At 40.7% G+C, this 22,076-nt stretch overlaps 1 protein-coding gene and 1 long non-coding RNA gene across 19 annotated transcripts in view; one reads left to right on the top strand and one right to left on the bottom strand.

Annotated features, from left to right (window-relative positions):
- Positions 1-22,076, top strand: part of LOC309378252 — a 66,287-nt gene that overhangs the window by 27,996 nt on the left and 16,215 nt on the right. The window contains exon 4 of one of the 6 annotated variants that reach the window (XR_014171951.1): positions 13,453-13,571. The exons of the other annotated variants lie outside the window; for them this stretch is intronic. This is a non-coding gene — a long non-coding RNA (uncharacterized lncRNA). The remainder of the gene's footprint in view (positions 1-13,452; positions 13,572-22,076) is intronic. 6 annotated transcript variants of the gene reach the window in all.
- The window catches only part of TENM3 (teneurin transmembrane protein 3), a 1,264,289-nt gene continuing 1,246,128 nt past the window's right edge, over positions 3,916-22,076 (bottom strand). For all 13 annotated transcript variants that reach the window (XM_081925878.1, XM_081925873.1, XM_081925879.1 and 10 more), the window contains 6 exons: positions 20,390-20,565; positions 19,477-19,712; positions 14,479-14,775; positions 11,277-12,888; positions 8,159-8,289; positions 3,916-5,525 (listed from right to left, as the gene is read on the bottom strand). In XM_081925878.1, the coding sequence (XP_081782004.1) occupies positions 4,770-5,525; positions 8,159-8,289; positions 11,277-12,888; positions 14,479-14,775; positions 19,477-19,712; positions 20,390-20,565 (3,208 nt within the window). In that variant the 3' untranslated portion in view covers positions 3,916-4,769. The remainder of the gene's footprint in view (positions 5,526-8,158; positions 8,290-11,276; positions 12,889-14,478; positions 14,776-19,476; positions 19,713-20,389; positions 20,566-22,076) is intronic.

Here is a 22,076-nt window from a genome sequence, read left to right as displayed (position 1 = left end):
TAACTTTTTGTCATCTATGTAATCTAGTCTGGCTCTGGATTCATTCAGCACACCCCAGTCTGGTCATATGACTCAGCCCCCCACCCCACAGGTGGTCCACTGCTGAGGCAGACCAACCATTAACAGAAAATGTGTTGTTTGGGCTATGATGCTTAATGTTTCCTTCAGTAAAATCAGTGTAGTATATCCTCAGATAGTAAACTCTCATGACTCGTATTTGAGACAAAATGTTGCTGCTGTCCTAAAGCTGGGCTTGGCTCCAAGCTAGGATTTCCCCCTTTTATATCAGTAGTTTATTAGCGTTCTGGCAGTATTATAATATGGCAATAATTATAGATTGGCTTAACACAGCTGTTATAAGGATACGTTACAATGTGAAGCACTTTGAACATTCTTAAGTGTTATACACGTGTGAAGTATTGTAGTACTGTTGTTGCTGCATTCAGTCATTACTCTATAAAAACGCTAATAATGCTTTCAGGATGACATTATTTCCCGTTGTAAAATGGAAGATCTGTTTCTCTCATCTGTGTGAAAATACCAAGTCTGTAATCAGCATTATTTTTTTTAAAAAGGTGACATAGAATAACCAATTTGGGATGGATGAGCATGTTTGTCAAGCTACAGTTGTCACTACAAAGCAAATGTGATGAAGTCTGCCTATTCTACCTAACATAAAAACATGCAGAGTGTTTTGAAGGTAGCACTTTTCAGCAAATGGTGTGAATTTGGATTGAAGGCTCTTCAGGCCTTGAATGACTTATCAGTGTCAAACTGGTTATATATAATCAGCTGCTTTAATTAAGTGCTGTGTTTTTTAATATGAAAGGGAATAAGCCTTCATTTTTCATTTTCTCTTAGCTTTATGATGCTTAACAATGTGAGGTGTAGTTAATGCTTCTGTAAAGTAGGCCGCTAGAGAGATCCCATGGAGTAATTTGCCTTGCTGAGCTAGCAGTCTGGGCCACTGGGCAGAGGGGGCAGGAAACAACTCCCAACTGGGCAGCAAATGAATCAATACTAGCAGTACTGGATCACTTTGCATCTACAAGTAGGAACAGAAAAGCAATAACACAGTTATAATGTCTGACACACATAGTTAAGAAAACAAATCTAAACGCAGACACATTGGCTTGGCTTTTATTGGAAAGCCGAGATGCAATCTATAGTCATCAAGGTGTGGAAAAATTCAGGACACATATAAAGTTCAGAAGGCAAATTAAAAGAACAATACAAATCAGACAAAATTTACATTTCAAAATAGCATGAAAGCATTTTGCCTAAAATACTCTGAATCTCCTTATTTTTGTAGGGTATTTATTTTAATACATTTTTTTCCATTTCTTTTAAATTTTCTTGTTTACAAATCCCCCAAAGTCTCTGTCTCATGTAGGAGCATGTCCATCTCAGAATGATTGTTTTTCTCTATAGCTAGAGAAAAGGCTGCTGGTTGGGCCTTTAGATGACCATCAAGAGAAACTATAGTTTGGGGGCTACCCGTGCCTAAACCAGGGAGAAGGAACAAGGGCACAGGAAGTAGAAGCTTTAATTCTATTCTGACATGTAACACACTGGATATGTTTGCGGTATTCCAAGTCAATAACATTCCACTACATTTTTTGAGCATGAACCTAATTCCACAGTTAGAGCTGACAAACCTCTAGTACAATGCTGTTAAATCCGAGTTAACAGAACTGCAATCCCCATACATTTCCCAGATTAAAATAATATGTGAAATAATGGCACTGAGCTGTGGGTTTCATGAATCATAGTTGCTAAATTTGGGCTCTTTGAAGGTTGAAAAATAAAAACAAACTTAACTGTTAATTTGCACTTTAATAAAATAACAGCTTTTATTCTAAATGTCAGCAGTTCTGTAGCTTCTACCCAAGGGGTACATGAATAGCAACAGCACTGATAGTGTGGATTCAGTAACTTGCTTGACCTACTCACAGCCTGTTTGACAAGACTCCTACTGTGCAGTTGAGAGCACACATAATACTATAGAATCTCGGTGCAGAAAGCATTTAGGAAACTATTTTTATTTCACCCCTTCAGGTATTTAAGACACATTCACCTGCCATTTGTTGCCATTCTGCATACTGAGTACAGCACAATTAACCTTTCTCCCCCACCCACCCAAAAAACCCAAACAAACCCCACAATATTTTAGTCATTTTGTGGCTGAAAGCAGCACTCAGGAACAAGGGATCTTATCCAGAAATACTGAGGAATGTGGGAAGGAGTAGCCCTAAAAATAAGATGCCCCTCTTTGTCTTTCCCTGCCCACTTACAAATGATGTAACCTCCTCCCACTGCATTTTTAATCAGGCATGTTTCAGTCCAGTTACAAGTGCTGAGCTTTTTGGAACTGGTGTAGTTATAAAATTTGATGAAGGGGCAGCATATGAGCAGAGGCCAGAAACCAAGGAACACTTTAATGCAGATTCTCTAGCACAGGAAGGCTTAGTGGGAAGTACATACGTGAATGTTATTTCTTAATGTTATCTCTGCAAGTCTGAATGGTAGTTTTTTTTATTATAAAAAAACCCAGCACACTGGAAGCTGAGAGTCTCAGAATTTTGGAAGAGTGATGAATTCTGTTCTACTGAAATAGAATGCATATTGTGAGATTACATGACCTAGATTCCTCTGAAAGCAGTCTCAGGCATACTAAGAGCCACTGTCTCCCAGTGATGTGATTTTGTTATAAAGTTAGGTGCTGGAGTTCAAACCTGCCAGAGAGCTCTATCATTTGGTATGAGACTTCTGTCCCCCCCCCCCCATCTAAGATCAGGGACAGAAGACTGTGTTGAGAGATGCACTTGGAACATATTCATATCAGAAGCATTCCCCTTGATTGTTAATTCAGATGTTCCAGAGCAGATGCCCAGTATTGAAACCTGCCTCAAAAGGGCCTGTGTTAACCTCTGCTGTTTGCATGTCTTGAGTCCAACCATATTAGATTGGACTGTCCTTATGAGCAGGTCATGCCAAACTGTAGTGCTATTTTTTCCTAGAAAAAGAGGTTCTGGAACTCCCCATGAATGCCTCCCTTGTTCTAATGGCAATGCCACCCATCTGAGAGGTGCCGAAACCAAGTTCCTGTGAGGCTCTACCTGAAAAAAGCCCTGCCAAACTGTATGGTAGCTTTATGATGTGGATTAGGCACTAAATTAATACTCTCACCTTCCTTTTTCTTGCAATTCATATGTGTGTGTGTCTGTGACTCTTTTTGGTGGACAAGAGGTTTAAAGGCTAGGGTATTAGTTTAACTTGTTTTTCCACCTACCCATGTTGTTCTGTGTTTTTCCAGTGAAATACTGAAAACCTTTCTTTCAGAAGACATAGGCAGGAGCCATGTCGTTGTGGCAGTGAGCACTGCACCAACTTTCCATTCATGTACATTTGCAGAGCACCTGAGGCTGCAATCCTAAACTCGCTCACTAGAAAACGAGCCCCATTGAACACAATGAGACTAAACTCTCTGTGTCAACATGGATAGGATTGCTCCTTTCACCACATAACACAGCTTTACATCCCACATTTTAAAAATACACAACAGAGCCGCAAAATGAATAAATACACCTTTAGGGCTGGAAGAGGACAAGGCAAGCCCAGCCTACAAAAGTCTTCTACTGTCATACATAAATCTTATTGAGTTGCTCTCCCTCTTAGCAGCGAGTGGCGAGGGCCAAGCAGGGCACAGGAAGCGGGGCGGAGTGGCTGCCCCACACCAACCTTTCCCACAAGCAATTGAAAGAGAAAAATGCACTGTTTTTAAAGCTAATACAAAAATATTAACACTTCTGTCCATTTGTATACACTGTTATATCTCTACAATATAACTCTTTATACTGTACAGCTATAACATAACAAAAGGTGCAATTCCTTTAAAAAAATTCACACACTGCACATTTTTATCATTTTATTTTAAGTATAAACCTTTTTTAAACACTTTACATAAATTAACTCCTCTGAGACTAATATTTGATGTACAGTAAATTGTAATTCATATAAAAATCCATAAACAACTTGTCTCACATAATTTACAAAAAAAATCAAGGTTTCCTTTGCTGCTCTGTGACAAGGATTCTACTTGCCATTCCCCCACCCCACCCAAGGCAAACCACGTTATCATTGTAAAATCCATTATTAAATTCCCATTGTAGCATAAATTGCTTGTGCCAATGTCCTTTTAGAAAGAAGCACAGTTTAAAGCCATTGGGGTGTCCATAAACAAGAGTTTTTGCCCCACATTTTAAAATGAACAAAGATATATACCACATCCTATGCAGAGAGAGGAAGAGAGCGAGAGAGAGAGGAGGAGAGAGAGACTAGTTTCTTGTAAGCAAAGGTCAACAATTTAGTAATATTTGGAAACACTGTATGGATCTGTTTCTTAGTTAAAAGACAGTGCCTCAAAAGAATAGGCAGCTTGTTGCAAACCCTTTAGGTCTTCCTTGTAATACTTTCAGTCCAACTCGAGTGCAGCGATATGCATATGTAAACATATTCTTTAAAGCAGATCACCTTTAAGGTCATTCAGAGTAGGGAAAAACAGCTCCCAGTTTTTCTTTTTAGCAATATCATTCTTCTGGAAGGCTCTCTCTTTCTTGTAGAGTCTTATTGGGATTGTGCTACAGAAAAATCTGAGCAAAGGTGTACATTTAGGCTCAAGTAGTAATGCAGCAAAACAATTTGGTCTCCCTCTCAGAAGACACTGGTACAGGGTCAGTCTCTTTGGCAGCCCAGGCTCAACCAGTGTGTTACCTCTTTCCAATCTCACTTTGCCTAAGGAACTGTATATTGTTAGCGCTGTCTGCTAATTCGGGGTATTGCTCCACGGAGAGTACATAGTACCCATCATATCCTTGGACTTTTCCAGCACTCAACAGTTGCCTCTTTTCCCCTTCTGTCCATAACCTGGCACCTTCCTCTCCATCTCTCACTCTTTGTTGTTCTCTGGCCCAGGCATTGGAAAGAGCCCTTTGCCTAGCCTGCTCTAATATCCGTGCCTTCTCCTCATCAAGTGTCATGCCGTAGCGGACATGAAGAGCCAGTGCACCATACTGCATTTCAACATCGGCAAACCTACGAGTCCTGCCGTTCACTACAGTGGTAGACTGGGAAACGGTGACGTTGATACCATTTTCTAGGGCCTTCCGTCCGCTAGTCAGTCTCAGCGTGCCCAGGTCACTCTCTGGTGAGGTGGTCTTGATGAAATAGTGTGTGTCCTTTCCTTCAATGGTGAAATGCAGGTTTTCCAGGTAGTATGCATTGTTCAGAACAGCTGCCACTTTGATACAATCCTCGTTTGCAATGTTAAGCACATTAGTCTGCACTTTGCCTTGATTGACAGCCAGCATAACCCCTTTCCCAATCAAAGACTTCACAGTTGCGAACCACAACCACGATTTCTCACCGCCGGGTCTGCGCTTGCTGATCTGGACTTCTGCCATCTTTCCTAGGGACAGGAAAGCCTTTGCTTGCCTTGCCACTTGTTGTTGCACTCCAGAAATTGGCTGAAAACAAGAACAGACAGAAGTTTTACAAACCATCTGTAGCCCCTAGATTCCAACAGTCATGCATTTATTGGCACAATGCCTGGAGCTGACAATAGGATATGCCACAACCGACACTGCCAAAGAGTTAATTGAATCCACATACTGAATTCCACTGTTACAAGTGCTATTTTGTTTGATACTGTTTGATGTTTTTCTCATTTTTGTCTGTCTCTTTTCGAATCCAAAAAAAGAGTCTCTAGCACTGAATCATTCCAAAGAAATTTAAAAGGTGGTACATAAAGGATTATTATGCTTAATACTTGGCATTTGCACAAGTATATCGTATGTTAATTAATCCATCATGAAACCAGTTGTACAAAGCTGTAGCGTAAACATTTTCCAGATGGGGAAAGGCTACAGAGGCAAATAAATGTTAGGCAAGGGTTAAAATGAAAAAACCTTATTTACATCTAGCTAAGCTCACAGTGCAGCTCTTACCTTACAGACAAAAAACATTGTTTGAAAGGCTTACTGCACTTGTTATTGATCTAAACATTTCTAGCAATTTCCCTCCGAATCATTCCTTTTGCAGAAAGGTTGAAAGACCTCAGATCATGAGTTTCCTCGCACATTACATCACTTACGTAATAATTGCAGTGTTATATTCTCCTATTATCCAACATGGAAACTTAAGCTAGGTGGTGATAAACCTATTGTAGGCTTCTTGTCCTTTACCTTGAACATTTAATGCTTCTCATAAAGCGAAGTTACATACATAATTGGTTGAAGTGGCACTTATTAAGTGAGGAGTGGATCACTTAATAATATGTCTCCACTGGCATTCAGTAACCAAGGTCCCTTTCCCTTTGCCCTGTGTGGAGGTGTGTACATATTTAAAAGTACTTAAAAGGCAGTAATTTGTTCATTCACCTAGTCATAACGTAAAGAGAATAATTTCAAAGCTTTCAAAGACCCAATGCCCTGAATGTTGGCCACACAGAATGGTACCAAAAGTTGAGTGAATTGAGGGATGAGCAGGCTGTGCCAGGGAACATTTCCCTCTGCCGTGGGCAGTGTTCCCTCTTAGGCAATTTTCTGGCGGCTGCACAGCAGTGGTGGATGGGGCAATGAGAGTGACTCTTTTGTACAGCAGAATACAGTCCAGCCGCATGTAAGCCAGAGGTTTCTACACATGCATCTCTCCAGGCAAGTGAGAGGCGTTATTATGGTTCAAAGACATATTCCAGTCAGACAAAACTACAGGAGGAGGGCTTAGTGCAGGATCAGTGATGGGTGTGGGCTGAGGAGGCGGCCTGGATTTGGCACCTGGGCCTCAAGTGCTAGACTCCTAGACTAGGCAGGTGGAAGTGGTAGATGGCTATTGAGCCAGGAAAGGACAGAGCAGAAGGGGAAGAGCCATGGCTCAGTGGTTGAGCACATGCTCTGCATGCAAATGGTTGTGGGTTCACCAGCATCACCAGGCAGGAGTGGGAGAGGCCCCATCTGAGACTCCCTGCCAGTCTGTGTTGCCAGTACTGAGCTAGCTAGGTCAATGGTCTGATTTGGTATAAATGGTCTTACATTCCCGTGACCTGCAATGCAAGAAAATGGAGGAGGGAAGAAGCTAGAGCTATTTCTCCAATGCACTCGCTCCTCCTGTGTTCAGGGCCTGTGCACAGGAAAGAAAGTATATGCTGATACAATTTTATGGGTTGTGTGAATATGGTTTCTGCTGTGAGAATACAGCTTGGGAAACTGATGCAGGTGGTGGCTTCTTGACCTATATAGCACATGAAACCATCCTGATTCTTTAATTTAAAAACCAGAGAAGTTACAAAGATGCCTTAGAACAATTGTCATGAGTGAGCAACTGTTCTAAAGTTTCTCATTCCCTGCCAGTAACTGGAAACTTGATGGCGCATGGCCTTTTGATCTTTGAACAGTTAAAATTTATAATCGCTATTTTCCTAAATACCAGATAGGGCTTTTCTGTTTTACATTCCATTTATTTTTGTCCATCATTTAAACTGGCTACATATTTCTGGACCGCAGGAGATTTTTTTTTTATCAAAAAATTTCATAAGCACCTAGAGTTTTTTTGGCTCTATGAAATGTAATGGGTTTTACCTGAGGTAATTTCACATTCAATATTTTATCTTCACATATAAAACATGGTTAATATTAAAGAGAAGTAAAATTGTACTGGTGCTTGGTATGCATAATTTATATCACCTGTTCTTCTGTTTATTTCACAGTCTATTTTTTATTACAGTGTTCACTTTCTGCCTTGAGGCAGGGTGCCGGTATAAATCCAATCTCCAGAGCTTCCACTGGGAAAGTTACAATTCTAAAAAAGGGTTTCAACATACTATTATTTATTGATTAGGTCTACCCTTCTTCCTATTTTAGTTTGCATTATGAAAAGCCAATTAGGATATGTCGAAATTCAGACCTAATCTTTAGCAAATGCACCAAGCAAGAGCAGAATTAGCATCTATGGATATCATGTGAATAAAAAATAGTCTTTACAAAGTGCATTTAAATATTTTTTAATGCCACGTAAGCCTTTGAGGATTATAGTGCTCAAACAGCATGGTGTCTTTTATTCAATTTTGACACAGTTTAATATTCACTTTCTTTTTTCCCCTTACCGGAACGTCATCCCACTGCTGACTCTTCACAAGTTCATAGGAGGGCTCTGTTAAATCAAACTTGGGCACAGGGAATCCTGGGATAGCATTATGCAGGTGGAAGCCAAATGTTACCAGCCAGCTGTTGACATCTAACAAAATAATTGTGGAGAGAGAGAGAGATCAGATTTTCAATCCCTGATTATTTAATTTAACTTTACAGGCGTTCACATCAGTTGCCCTGGATTCAGGTTTGAGCCACAATTAAATATACTTTGGGGAGAAACCACAGTATGGTTATATCTTAGCTCATCTAAACATTCTTCTTCTTTGGGAAATGGCAATATAGATGCAGAATCCATTCTTATCCTGAGCCCATGAAAGTCATCTGCACCTCCCCTTTCAAACTGGAAGCTGCCTGTGTGGCTCCTGCTGCATACGCTCTGCAAGCAGCAGCTGGATTTGTTTCCATGGCTTGTGTTGCTGGATTGGGACTGTGGGCCCGACCACACTTTCATTTGTCCCACGATCTCAAGTGATTTCAAGCCATGGGTTCGAGAGGGTTCCTCCCCCACGTTCCCTGGGAATACCCACTCCTTAATCCTTAATCAGAGCACACATCAATCTGCAGAAAACCTGACTGATGTTTGCTCCCATTCAGCACTAAACCCTGGGTTTTCCTGAGGAAAGCGGTGGTACAAAAAAACCAACAACCTCTCTCAGACCCAGGACTTGGAAATGCTTGAAATCACGGGACAAACGGAAGTGAGGATGGGTGTGCAGATGCAAAAGAAAAGCAACACTGTTGGCTTTTACAGCGGAAGTGTCAACGGGCAAAGTACCAATTTCCTTCCTTACTCATTCATCTAGCAGGTAATCTGCACTGTCAAAACTCACAGCCACATGCATGCAGCTCGACTGCTGTGTGTGAATACCTGTAGTTCTGGTTTGTTGCCTTTAGATTTCATGGACTTTCACAGTATCTGCAGGTATTATTGTTAGCTGACATGATAAATGATCTAGGGTCTGGAGCCAGAATAATTTATTTCCTCCTCTCAGCTTAATCTTCATAAGCAATGCACCCTTTCTAGACAAAATCCCTTTGCTATGAGATGAGGCCAACAACTTTGCAAATACTCAAAGTAGTCAAAATCTCACACCATTATTATTTAAATATCTTACATGGTTGGTTCCTGATGGGTGCAAGATGGAGAAGGTAGTGTTCCATCTCCCCAGCTATTAAAGCACAGAACATTCTGTCCTGTAAGATTCTGACTTGCTTCAGGACTACACATGACTGGGAACCATACAAATTTGTGAAAACGTTCCCATACCTGTCCTGCCCCTATTACGGCAAAACAAGCTACTAGGAACAAGACTTTATGATAATTTTGACTGCTGGAGATAAAACCCAGAAAATAACTGTTTTAGAAGGCAGGGAATGAATCTAGTCCTTCTTTTATTCAGCACATAAAGTCAGGAGTTGAAGGATCTGTTTTTATGGGCAGTGCCAAACTAGTACTCTTACAGTGTAATTGGAATCTGTCTACACCATTGCTGCAGAGCAGAAGGATAATATAATAATGAGAAAAGAGGCATTCTGCCACCCATTCCTCTTGCACCACATCTTAGTTGTAGATGTACTAAGAAGTTAAATTATGCAAACAATAACCACAAGTACTTTTCTTAGGGTGCTGGGAGTGCTAGGATAAGTATTTGAGCTGAATGACCACTGGATCTTCTCATCAAAGTGGGGAAGGGGGAAAAGATATTTGTGGACAACATTTTATACAGTACAGTGGTGCCTCGCAAGACGAAATTAATTCGTTCCGCAAGTCTCTTCGTCTTGCGAGTTTTTCGTCTTGCGATGCACGGTTTTCCATAGGAATGCATTGAAAATCAATTAATGCGTTCCTATGGAAACCGCCTTCCCCCGACCTCTTCTGGCGGGCGGCATTTTAAAATCGCCCGGGACAGCGGAGGACTTCTCCGCTGTCCGGGGCGATTTAAAAGCCCCTGGGAAGGCAGGCAGGGGGGACAAAGGCTTTCCCGCCCCGCCGCTGGGCTTCGGGACATCGTTCCGATGCCGGGCGGCGGGGGGAGGCTTTCCCGCCCGGCCGCTGGGCTTCGGGACATCGTTCCGATGCCGGGCGGCGGGGGGAGGCTTTCCCGCCCGGCCGCTGGGCTTCGGGACATCGTTCCGATGCCGGGCGGCGGGGGGAGACTTTCCCGCCCGGCCGCCCGGCTTCGGGACATCGTTCCGATGCCGGGCGGCGGGGGGAGGCTTTCCCGCCCCGCCGCCGGGCTTCGGGACATTGTTCTGAAGCCGGGCGGCGGGGGGAGGCTTTCCCTACCAGGCACTCCCTACCAGGCACTCTAGATAAAGTTGCCATGTGGCATAATATCACCTATAATATTCAATACATTACTAGTTTATAAATGGTTGCTGTGGGAACTGTCTAGTCAGATATAGAAACATCAAAATTGTGTTTTCCTTCCTGCAATTCCTTTGTTCTGAATCTCTTAAGAGGGCTGTAATATTCTGCAAGGACAAAGGACAGGGCCCACTATGAGGAGTGTTGACCATTCCTAGCCAAATGCCAGTTAATGATCCCAGAAGATAAAGTCCATTGTTATTACTGAAGCAATGGCCTTGATAGATGTATTTTGGAATATATTTTACACAACTCTATTTGCTTTTGTTCTCACTGAGATGGAATGAAGTAGAATATGCATGGCAAAAACTATTTTGCCTTAGTGGCCTATATCCCTCATCATATTCAGCACACACTGCTGTCAGCTAGATAGCGTACAAGTAACTCGCAATTTACACACATTTAACTTGTGCACGTTCAGCTTTATGCACTTGGCAATTAAAAAAAAATTAAGGGGGAGGAAAGGGTGTGAGTATCCAGTGAAAAAACACTTTGGCAATCCCACCTACTACTGAATGCCAAGAGTTTTGACTCTACACGATTTTGACTTCATGTGCTATCCCTGGAACATAACTCCTGTGCAAATTGACTGTCACTGGTAATTAATTCCAAGGTGTTGCGTACAATGCAGTTTGCTAACCAGGTAGATTATGAGCAAACAGAAATTTTAAGTGTAAATCACTAATAAAAAAACCTTTATTTACCTGTGATATAATCTTTCACATCATGTATTCTGCTGGCTGGGTTGTTATTTCGGAACATGTATAGATTAAAAGGAGCTGGATCCTTCCCTATTTTTTTCCAGATTTCAATGTCGGGTGTAGTCCAGCGGCCTGCCAGTATGTCATAATCTCTTTGCCCAAAGTGAATCAGTTTGGTCAAAGGGTCATAAAGGCCTCCATGGAATCCAATCACCAACTGGAAGTCAAGATTGGAGTCAAAATAGATCTCGCCGTAAGCTGTGTACTGGATCTGCTTCAACATCAGACCATTGCTGCTAAAAACAGCGAGTGGCGTGCCCGTGTTGTCTGAAGCGATGTAGAACTCATCTCCACTGCTGATCTCCATGGCAAAGAGGTGTCCTTGCAAGTCATAGTAGAGAGAGGTGATTTCAGAACTTGAATGGTTGTATACATGAGTTATCCTTGTAGGATATGTGAGGTCAGCATAAAAAAACTGGAGGTGTTGTCCCAGACTGGTTTTACTGGAAACTCGTCTCCCAAGCCCATCATAACGGTATATCACTGTCCACCCACTGCCTTTGCTATAAACTCTGGTCAGCAGGCCCTTTGAGCTGTATTCAAATATCTCTGTACCCCTCTGCCGCAGGAATCCATCTTCATCTAAACGGTACTGTACATCACCTAGCCGAGTGATTCTGTCTCTCAAGTCATACCGAAGTGGTGTTAAACGAGCGCTATTACTTGGATTGAGCAGATGGAGATTGCCGTTCAGGTCATAGTTGTATCGCCACATTATTTTTTCGTTCAGGTAAACTGTCTGTAGTTGCCCATCGACATCATATTCATACGCATACTTGGTTGTGTTAGCAAATGGCCCTATTTTAATTTCTCTTTTAGTTACCCGTCCCATGTTATCATACTGAATTGTAATCCAGTACATAAGGGATCTGAATATTTCATACTGAATTTCTTTTATGCGGCCATGGGCATCAAAGTGTTTTGTGTAAGTCATTACAGCTGTGGAAATTATCTGGTTAATGTCATAATATATAACCCCAAATTTCCCAAACTGCTCAACTTTTCCAGAGATGTCATCAAACTGGTAAAGATCAATAGGCAATGGAGTTTCATTGATTACACCTTGCATGCTAGTCACTCTGAAGCTATTGTCATAGCTGTAGTCAAATCGGGCATTTACCATTCCATCTTCACTAAAGCGGAAAATCTGCCTGTCAATCAATGGGCCAATTTGCCTGTACCTAATGGTGCAGATAAACCCATCGCTCTGGAGGTTTACTGTTTTCAGAACTCCTGCTGTCTCATCATAAGTAAAACTGACTCTTGTGCTATCATAGAGGATTTCAGAGAGCCTGGTCTGCCTTCTGTATTTGAAAAGGACTCTTCGACTTGTACCCAAGAAAGCAGTTTGTAGCAGCTGCCCTTCCTCATTGTAGTCCATGATGACAGAAGCATTGCTTTCAGGGGGATTGTAGATGTTTCGATAATAGCCAATGGAACGAATAGTCTGCATAGTATGGCGAGCAACACTAGGCATGGTTATTGCAGAAAGCCGATCCAGTAAGTCATATTCAAAGATGTACTGCCGTTGACTATGCAGCAAGAGGACCATAGACTGAAAAGGAAAGGAAATGGAAGTTTAATCAATGCCAAAACCACTGTATGATAACAGCACTTTGTTTGAGTAAATCATCATCTTCTAAATTGAGTTATCCTTGACCTTACATATTGGTAATTATTCTCTGCCTAATTCATTTGGATACTTAATTGTAAGGGGTTTGGTAATTAGTAGCTCCAGACTCTTAATGTGCTACTTGTTGTGACTGAGCCATTCTTTTATCAGGCACTCACAGCCAAACAGCAGATTGTCAATGGATTTGGATAAGTCATGTTTAATACTGGCAAAAGTGAAACTGTCTTAAAGCCAATAACTCAGGAAGGGAACAACATATGGAAGAGACAATTTCACTCCTGTAATTAGAGATAATTTAGCGAGAAGTTTACTAGCCTGAAGATCCCTGAACCTCCTCTTCCACATCTATTTGTCAGATGGGCAAAGTAATTTATTCATTATTTACTTACATTATGCTCTGCTCAGTACTGTGCTATGCTAGCAAAGCGTGGGATTGAGTTTCCAGTGCACATATAAAGGAGTACCTTATCCCTTCTTTTGGCACAGGAAATTGCACTCTCTGCCAGGCAGCAGAAGTTACTGGCACTGCTGCACCAATGCTGGGGAAATGCCCTTATACAGCAGACACAGCACATGTGTGAGAGTTCGGATTTAAAGAAAATGTGGTACAGTTCATCTGTAAAACTTACAGTGTGGATGCAATCAGGCTACCAGTGACATTTGGCAGGTAGTGACTAGAGGTAAAAGTCTTTTCCGCAATGGTGACCTGGCTTTGGAGCTCTCAGTAGAGCTTTGCTTGGCACAAAGTCTACTGTTCTTTTGGTACCAGGTGAAAACCTTTACGCTCTCCACACCTTTTCGATTTCCTTTTGCAAATTGGATTTTATCTTGTTACTCTGCTGCTGTGTCTTTTTTTCCTTACTGTTGCAAATTTTAAATTGGGTTGTAACCAATAGCTATTCGTTTGCTGATAGAAAGCTCTTTCATTCAGCATAGCTTTCTGTCAGCAGAACAGGGACTGGGGTGGTCTCCTTCCCCTTGGAAGCCCCATGCAGCACCTGCCATGCTGTTCCTTCAAACCATCCAGAGTTGATTTTGGAGGGGGCTGCAGAAGGGTAGGAGAATAGCTGAAAACACCAAATGCATACAAGCAATAGTTTTTATCTGTGCTGGAAGCTGTTTTTCAAAATTAAAAATGGAATAGGAAATACCTAAATAATAAGTAGATAAAAGTTGGCATGATTCTGAGAAAAACAACTGTAATTAAACTTTTTCAGGTCACTGGGATGCAATCACTCAAGTAATCTTTAATTCTGATCTATTTTGACGGCATCATTAACTTTCACTGGATTGCACCAATTGGCAGCAAACCAACAAATGTAAGAAGTGCACCTTATTTTAGGAACTGTATAGATCCATATGCTTATTCTTCAGGTATGGATATTTGTAGCTCCACAGTCTAAAACTAAAAACCTTGTACATCAGTGTATGGCTTGTGACCATTTTCTGCAGCAATAACTCACTAATTTAACTGCAAGACACACACATTCCTACGATAGGATAGCACTTTACCTTTTCAAGATATGTGTAACTCCACGTTTTGCCATCAGCAAATACTCTAGATACAATTCTTCCCTGTCCATCATAATCTACTTTTTCACTAGTAGTTCCTCGCTGGATACTGCCAATTTGACCTGTAGATGAATAGGTAACATTGACAGCCATAAGCTTGCTGCTTGGGAGCCAGAGAGTTGGGTGTCCTGATGTGTCATAGGCAATCCTCAACAGAAATTTACGATGGTCATCGTAGATCTTCTCTGTCTTTGAGGTCCGATCAAAGTCAACAGAAAGGAGGTTCCTACCATTAACCTTTTATGAAACAAACAAGATGACAAAATAAATCACGTTGTTTCACCACAGGCTGTTTTACTTCCTCATAGCAACAGCTATTTGAACATCATTATTTAAACACCCTTTGCAATGACTGATTTCCTTTGTCAGTAAATTAATTTAGAAACTTCTTGGTATAAGTACCCGACATTAGATCAACTGCCATTTAAAAAGGTTTCATTAAATAAAGATGTATTGGCATTTATTCAAACCTTTTCAGTTAATTCCCATGGAATTTAGTTAAATGTTAATATAATAAACAATACATACATTGATATACTTTATAATAGTTAGATTTATGAGGGATATTAGGAGAGATACAGCAAAATTATCAGTGTAGAATTAATACAGAAAAAGAAAACAAAGGCCAACTCATATACTGATGAACTATAAATAATTATATTTCAATTTAATTGTTAGGGCTACACAATATTATTTTACATGGCCCCAAAATTATTTTATATTAAAGCGTCTCTAGTGTTAATAATTATTACATAAATCATGATTTATGTACACAGGGTTGTACATATTACACGATTGCCCTCCATATATAAGTTCTGAAAGAATTATTTCTGGTGGGCTGACGGAACTGCATTGCTTGCGATCAGAAAGACTCAAACCATATATGAACCTGCCACTAGAACAAGGCTAGTTAGTAGCATTCTTAAACAACAGTCTCCATCAAAAAACAACCTGTTTATTAATGATTAGTAAATTCTGTTAAATCAATAATGTTTACTTAATAATATGTGTAGGATAAAGGAGCCCAGAAATTGACAGCATTATATCCACTGAACTTCTGTTAATGGACCACTGACCCTCTCTCAAAAGCTCCACATATTAAAGAGAAAGGACAGTGAAAACTTAGGCTTTAACTGTAAACAAAAATGGGCTACAAGGCTACCACTACAAGGTGTGGCAACAGCTACTAAGGGGATTAGGTTGTGGGCTGAACTAAACATGTTATTACCAATTGTGTGTGTGTGTGTGTGTGTGTGTGTGTGTGTGTGTGTGTGTTAGTAAGACTGCAGGGCTGGGGGAGGTGAGACTGAAGCCCTCGTTCTCCAGCTGCAATTTTCATGAAATTCACTTCCCTCTGCCTGACAATCAGCACTGGGCAAAAAGCTCCCATTGATGTCAATGGAATCCTCCCCGCCCCCATGCTAATTGCCAGCAGATATTCTAGAACAGATCAGATCTATTTATTTGTATATCTAGTCATCAGACCATCAAAAAATATTATAAAAGCAACTATCAATAAATATTAACTCAGACTCAAATAAAGCCATCTATAACATTAACATTAAATGCTGAATTTCACTGACAGATAACAAATACCCCTTTAAAAATACTGTCACTCTTTCAAGAAATGTTACATCAAAATGACATGACATGACTTTATTCAAAATTATTTAAAACATAAATAAAAGTATAAAACATAACTTAGCTTCTGAATCTCCCTGAAGAACTCTCTCTCAAGAACTGCACATTTGCATCAAAATGTGCAGTCTTCACAGTTACTATTATTATTTATTCAATTTATATCCACACTTCCTCCCAAAGGAGCCCTGGGTGGCAGGTTGTATATTTATGTTGTCAACCCAGTAGATAAATTAAAGACGGATGGTCAAACCTCTCTGCATCTCTCCCTAAAATTTGTCCCAGTTTTCGTCTACTCAACGTATTATAAAAAGGACAATCTGTAATAATATCTACAAGGTCTTCAACCTTTAGACCACAAGGGCAGGTCCATTCAGAATGGAGCATTTCTGAATCTCCCTTCTAAGACAGCCGAGTGCAACAGATTTAACTACATGTTTGTGAAGTATGTCTCAGTTTTTGCAAATCCTTAAAATAATATGGTAGCAGGAAAACAAGAAGCTACCTTATACTGAATCAGACAATTGGTCCATCTAGCTCAGTATTATCTATGCAGACTGGCACCTTTCTCAGCCCTACCTGGGACCTTCTGCACACAATCACTGAAGTATCATCCCTCGCCATGGGATTTCCACAAATATTGTGGCTGGGAATGGAAAGCTTAAACTGCCCCTCCTTATGCACTGCAATCTTGACAATACCCCCTAACCCACAACACCTGGTATTTTTTAAATTAAAAAAACCTTCTTAATCACATAATCATTATCACTGGCAATTAGGCCTATGGTCATGGAGGAGAAATCTGTCAGAAGCTACCAGTCATGATGGCTGTATGGTACTGCCAGGTTTAGGAGGCATATACTTCTGAATGCTCATTGTGGAAGAATAGCAGCAGGAGAGGCTCTTATGCTCATGTCCTGCTTATGGGCTTTCCATAGGTTATCTGGTTGGCCCTGTGGAAGATGCTGGACTGGAGAAGCCCTTTGGTCTGATCCAGCAAGGCTCTTATGTTTCAGTAAAGAAAGTTATATGAAGGTCAATGGGGAACCATGCAGAGAAGAGGCATTCATATAACTTTCTTTAATGAAAGGGTAAAAGATGGCTCTTGAATGCTTTTTGTTTTACTCTTTCATAATTTTAATTTTTTTATCCTTGCTTAGATATTTTACCTCCTGTTTGAGCTTTGCTTGGTCTCCCCCCCCCCCCAAAAAACCCCCCTGTGAAAATGAAGCCCTTTATAGAGCACTGAGAAAACAGGAATATAATTCTCTTTTGAGAAATGGATTAGTGATGTTTCTGTTTCATCAATTTGGGGATTTATCAGAAGACTTTACTATCCTTAAGCCAGGAGATTTACATTGTTAGATAGCCAGAAGCCTTTGGCAGAAATAATCCATAAATAAAGTATTATCCCATTTCTGAATTGGTTATATTGAGCAACACAAAACTATCAAAGGGCTCAAAGTTTTCCAGCTATTCAAGGTGCTTTAAAACAGGGAAGACACTTTTGACAAGGATGGTAGGTTTCCATCTTCTTGTTCGTTGAGTGCCAACAGGTAATTTCAATCCTACACTTAACTCTTCTTACTGGCCCTTCTCTTCCATAATCCTTTGGTTAAAGTACTTCAAAGAAGAGCAGAGAATAATGAAACAGAGCCCTGCAATTAGTCTTGTTTAGAGCAGTGGTCTCTTGTTTTTAAAACCATCCTGCTTACTTAAAAAAAGGGTTTTACACATTTTCATAGTTCTTGGGTAGCCTAGAAATGTATGTTTCTGTAGACATATATGGTTGTTGTACTTGATGAAGTACTACATGCAACACTGCTTCACAAGTTAAGTGCTATAGGCTACTTTCTAGCCTTTTCTTCTAAAACTAGGCATCACAGCACTCTATTTTTTTAAAGAAAGCCAAGTCAAATGTAAAATATCTGTGCAATTCTGCAGTGTTGAAACAATTAAAGATATTGCTATGTGGAGAAGAGAATATGTTTGTGTTTCTGGTATAATAGTGATTCATCGTCAGCAAAGCTAACTGAAGACACCAAGTCCCATGGACAAGTTTTTTAAATACATATATTAACACAAACAATCAAAAGGTCTTGTGGCATCTTCAAGACTAACAAATGCATTCTGATATAAGCTTTCATTGACTTTCATGTCAGATGCTAGACTTGAGTCCACAAAAGCTTATGCCATAATAAATGCATTAGTTTTTAAGATGCCACAAGACTCCTGTTTTTACTGCACTCAAAGAAATGCATACGGCAGAGAGTTAACCCTTTATTGTCAAAGAAAACACAGTCGCTTCGATAACTCTGGATACCTAAGTACACCCATCTAGCATCTAGACAGGTATTCCCAGGTCTGCACTCTATGGAGCAGTTTCAGCAACTGAGTGTTAGGATTTCACCCCTCTCTATGCTGCAGATATAGGAATGTTGGATCACATGTCTGTATGTAATGCATTTCAGCTGCTGACTGTTAGAGCTATATAAGCGGAAAGGGAGATACGCTGTTTGCTCCCTTCCTCCCACTGTTCTCCCACAGTGATGTTTTGTTTCAGCGTTCTCTCTGAGGAAGAGAGAGAAAGAGGAGCCATGTTTACTTTGTACTATTATGTTTGATTTCGTTGCAATAAATAAGGATTAGATGTTACACTTCAAGGCTAACACTTCTATTTTGGACTCTGCTAGTCGTGTGTCATGTCCCAGGAGGATATGGGTCGCAACAGCGTGACGGGAGACCGGAGTGAAGAATTCCGGCCGACGCTGCATTGGGGAATGGCACAAGGCCTTGGCATTATCTCCCAACACTGGGGACCACTCCCTGACAGGCTGTGCGCATATAGCCAGAAAAAACGCCTGTGCGGAAGCTGCTTCTACTCTTCCTGCCTTGATTTTTGGTTCTGGGAGATAATGGCGCAGGGAAAGGTGGGGAAGCACCTGGCCATTCACTTGCCTGGCCTGCCTCATCCACATCTTTCTCCAGCTCTGAAGCTTCCCTTCCCTCTGAATTTTGCCTCCTGGCACCACAGACCACTGCCCCCCTCTCCTGAGTCCCCCCCATAACCAGGTGCACACTTCTCAGCGTCCTACCAGTCCCTGACAGAGGATATTCTACCTCAAAATGTTTTCACCTCAAAAATTTGTCCCCAAATTATAACCACCAATGGCCCTTTCCTTTTATCTGAACTGTTATCAGAAAACAAAGGAGAGCATGCACATTTCAAGCACTGCAAGTTTGTAGCATATCCTCCACAGTACCATCTTAAATAAAAAATGCATTAGAGGTATTACTTACTCTGAGCTTTCGGCCAAACACATTGACTTTGCCTTGGGCTTGTTCTTTTCGGAACCTCCACTCCACCAAATTCTGTCCATTTTCTCCAGGGAGAGTCATATTTCTTTTTGCTACAGTTGGATTGGCTGTGCCAGCTAAAACGTGTGGTTCTGTCTGGTAGTGTGTATCCAGGCCACTGGCATAGATAATTCTGAGAGACCCATCATAGCCAATCTGGTAGCTGTTTCTTAACTGATCTGAAATGGAACAAAAGTATAGCATACTTCCAGAGCTGTGACTTTTCATTTAAAGGGAGCCATAATGGAGAACAAACCACAGCTTCTTGTAGATTTTTCTACCCTGTTAAAATTTATTCTAATTCTTCAGTTTGTATACAACCTCTTAACTTCACTATTTGACAGATGTATCTGTTTGATTCACATCACTATGGATATTGCAAAAAGCACAGTTGTGTTCCCCCACATGTGTTTCTCCCATTCACTTCTTTATAGGAATTTCTGCATGCATAGGAGCTTCATATAATTTGTTTATAAATTATATAAACAACCACAATTCAATAGCCTAACTTCAGTTTCAACAACAGCTAATGAGCAGTAGCTTCAAATTAACCAGCATTTAAAAACAATTTCCAACCCAACATAAAAATAGGTAACAGAATAATTTTAATGCTTCATTTGCTGTTAGCTTCAGATACAAATAATAATATTTGGGCCAGTTATATAACAAAGGTTAATCACACATCCCAAATATAGCCAACCCATCTTTCAAACTGTATGCTTAAGAATGAGATGTAATATTTCACCTTGCAGATCTCCAAAGCTAATCCTTAACTATAATATCCTGACCATAACTGGCTTTGTTTCATTTTCTTCCTCTGAGAAAAAGGGGCTTTTGTTAAATCCTGTTACTGTACCTTGTACCATTGTATAGAAAGAATCAATTGATGATAGGTTTGAAGTAATGCTGACATCTTCCTCTCTGCTAGAAGATTCAATGTCGACTGTAATGGCCTTTTCCATCTCCCCATGCAGGTTGGTGACCACTCCAGTTGGAAATGTGACATTGGTTAATCGTCCCTCACTGTCGTAGCTAAAGCAGAAAAAGCAGAAAATGAAATGATAAGAAACAAGAACAAATTGTTTTTCTTCACATATTAAAACTAACAGAAAATATCAGATGGTAATATTGCTAAGGAATCCTTGGTTTTTGTGCCTGAGTAATGCACAATGAAGACTTCAAACAGGCTTTGAAGTTACTGAAAGCCTGTTTAACATACAGGAGCCTCAGTGGAAGAGAAAACAGATGGATCTCCAGTTCTGCATATTATTCTTTGAAGTGTGACCAAATCCTGCTGCACATCTAATTTGCTGTTTCAAAGGGAACATGTTTGGTGGGGATAAATTGCTTCACATTCCGAACTCGCTTCCCATAATCAGGCTAGATTTAGTTCACTCTTATGCGAATGTTATCTCAGGGGCTCTTGAGATTTTTTAGCACGGGCCTTATCGTCCTGTGAAGAGAGCAGACCTCCTCCACTTATGCTCTTCACTGCATCACATTCTCTGTATTACAAGGATAAGCTGTATTGGGAAACAATTATTCTCTGCTGCTACCCTGACATGCTTGGAGCAGAAAATCAAATGGAGCAAGCTGAAAGCTACCCTTATGCCTGATATTTTCCCCTTCCAAGCCTCCTTTTTTGCCCCCCCCCCTGTAATAGACAGTCAGCATTCTATGGTCACTGAACATGCTCAGTAATTATTTCACTGTTCTTAGCTTCCTCACTTGCACACGCCCTTTTCTTTTACTTTCACCAACTCCCAAAGCTTTCTGATGCCTTCCTCTTGGACATGAGCAGTACTATTTTGGCTGCCTGTACTTGTGAAATAGAAGGAGCAAGTGGTTACCTTGCAACAATATTTATTTATTTAAAAGATTCCTCAGCTGCTCTGTATTGCAAATGTATTTCCAGAACAGGGTGAAATTAAAACATTTCCTGGTGCATTTTACAATTACAATCAGCCAGCTAAAATAGCCATCAGTAATGGCACTGAACTCTACCAAAAGCCTGGACAAATAACCCCTTCTTCAGCTAGCATTAATGACTTTAAAGAGTTGGCACCGGCCACATCTTGGTGATGAGGAAATTCTAAAGCTGGGGTGCCACAATGCTTTGGGGTGGAGTGTTTCTGTTCAGGATTCCAGCGGCAGTCAGCTTTTCCTATCCAAATAGTAAGCTCAGTCTTCCTTGGGCTGTGGTGGGTGGAATGCCCAATCTAATCTACATGAAAATTTTGGATTTTTCCATTGGTTTCTAGGTGCAGCTCTCACTTCTGTTCCTGGAGAGCATGTAAACTTCTCAGTGTAAGCTTCCAAAGAGCATATACAGACAATGCAATAGTTCACTTTCTACGTCTTTTCAAGACGCTCCATTCTATTCTTCCTTCACAACAGCCAGTCAGCATTCTGTAGGCACTTAGCCATCACTGGGATGTTTGGGGAGAGGGTGTTCACCTAGCCCCCAAATATTTTTCTGGTATTTTTGTAAACCTCAGGTTTTCCCTGAGTACTCTTGAATGTGTGTTTTGGCAGTGTAACTA

The sequence above is a fragment of the Podarcis melisellensis genome (assembly GCF_964234715.1).
Source record: "Podarcis melisellensis genome assembly, chromosome: 9".
Taxonomy (NCBI): Eukaryota; Metazoa; Chordata; class Lepidosauria; order Squamata; family Lacertidae; genus Podarcis; species Podarcis melisellensis.
This window is presented reverse-complemented; position numbering and strand designations above follow the sequence as displayed.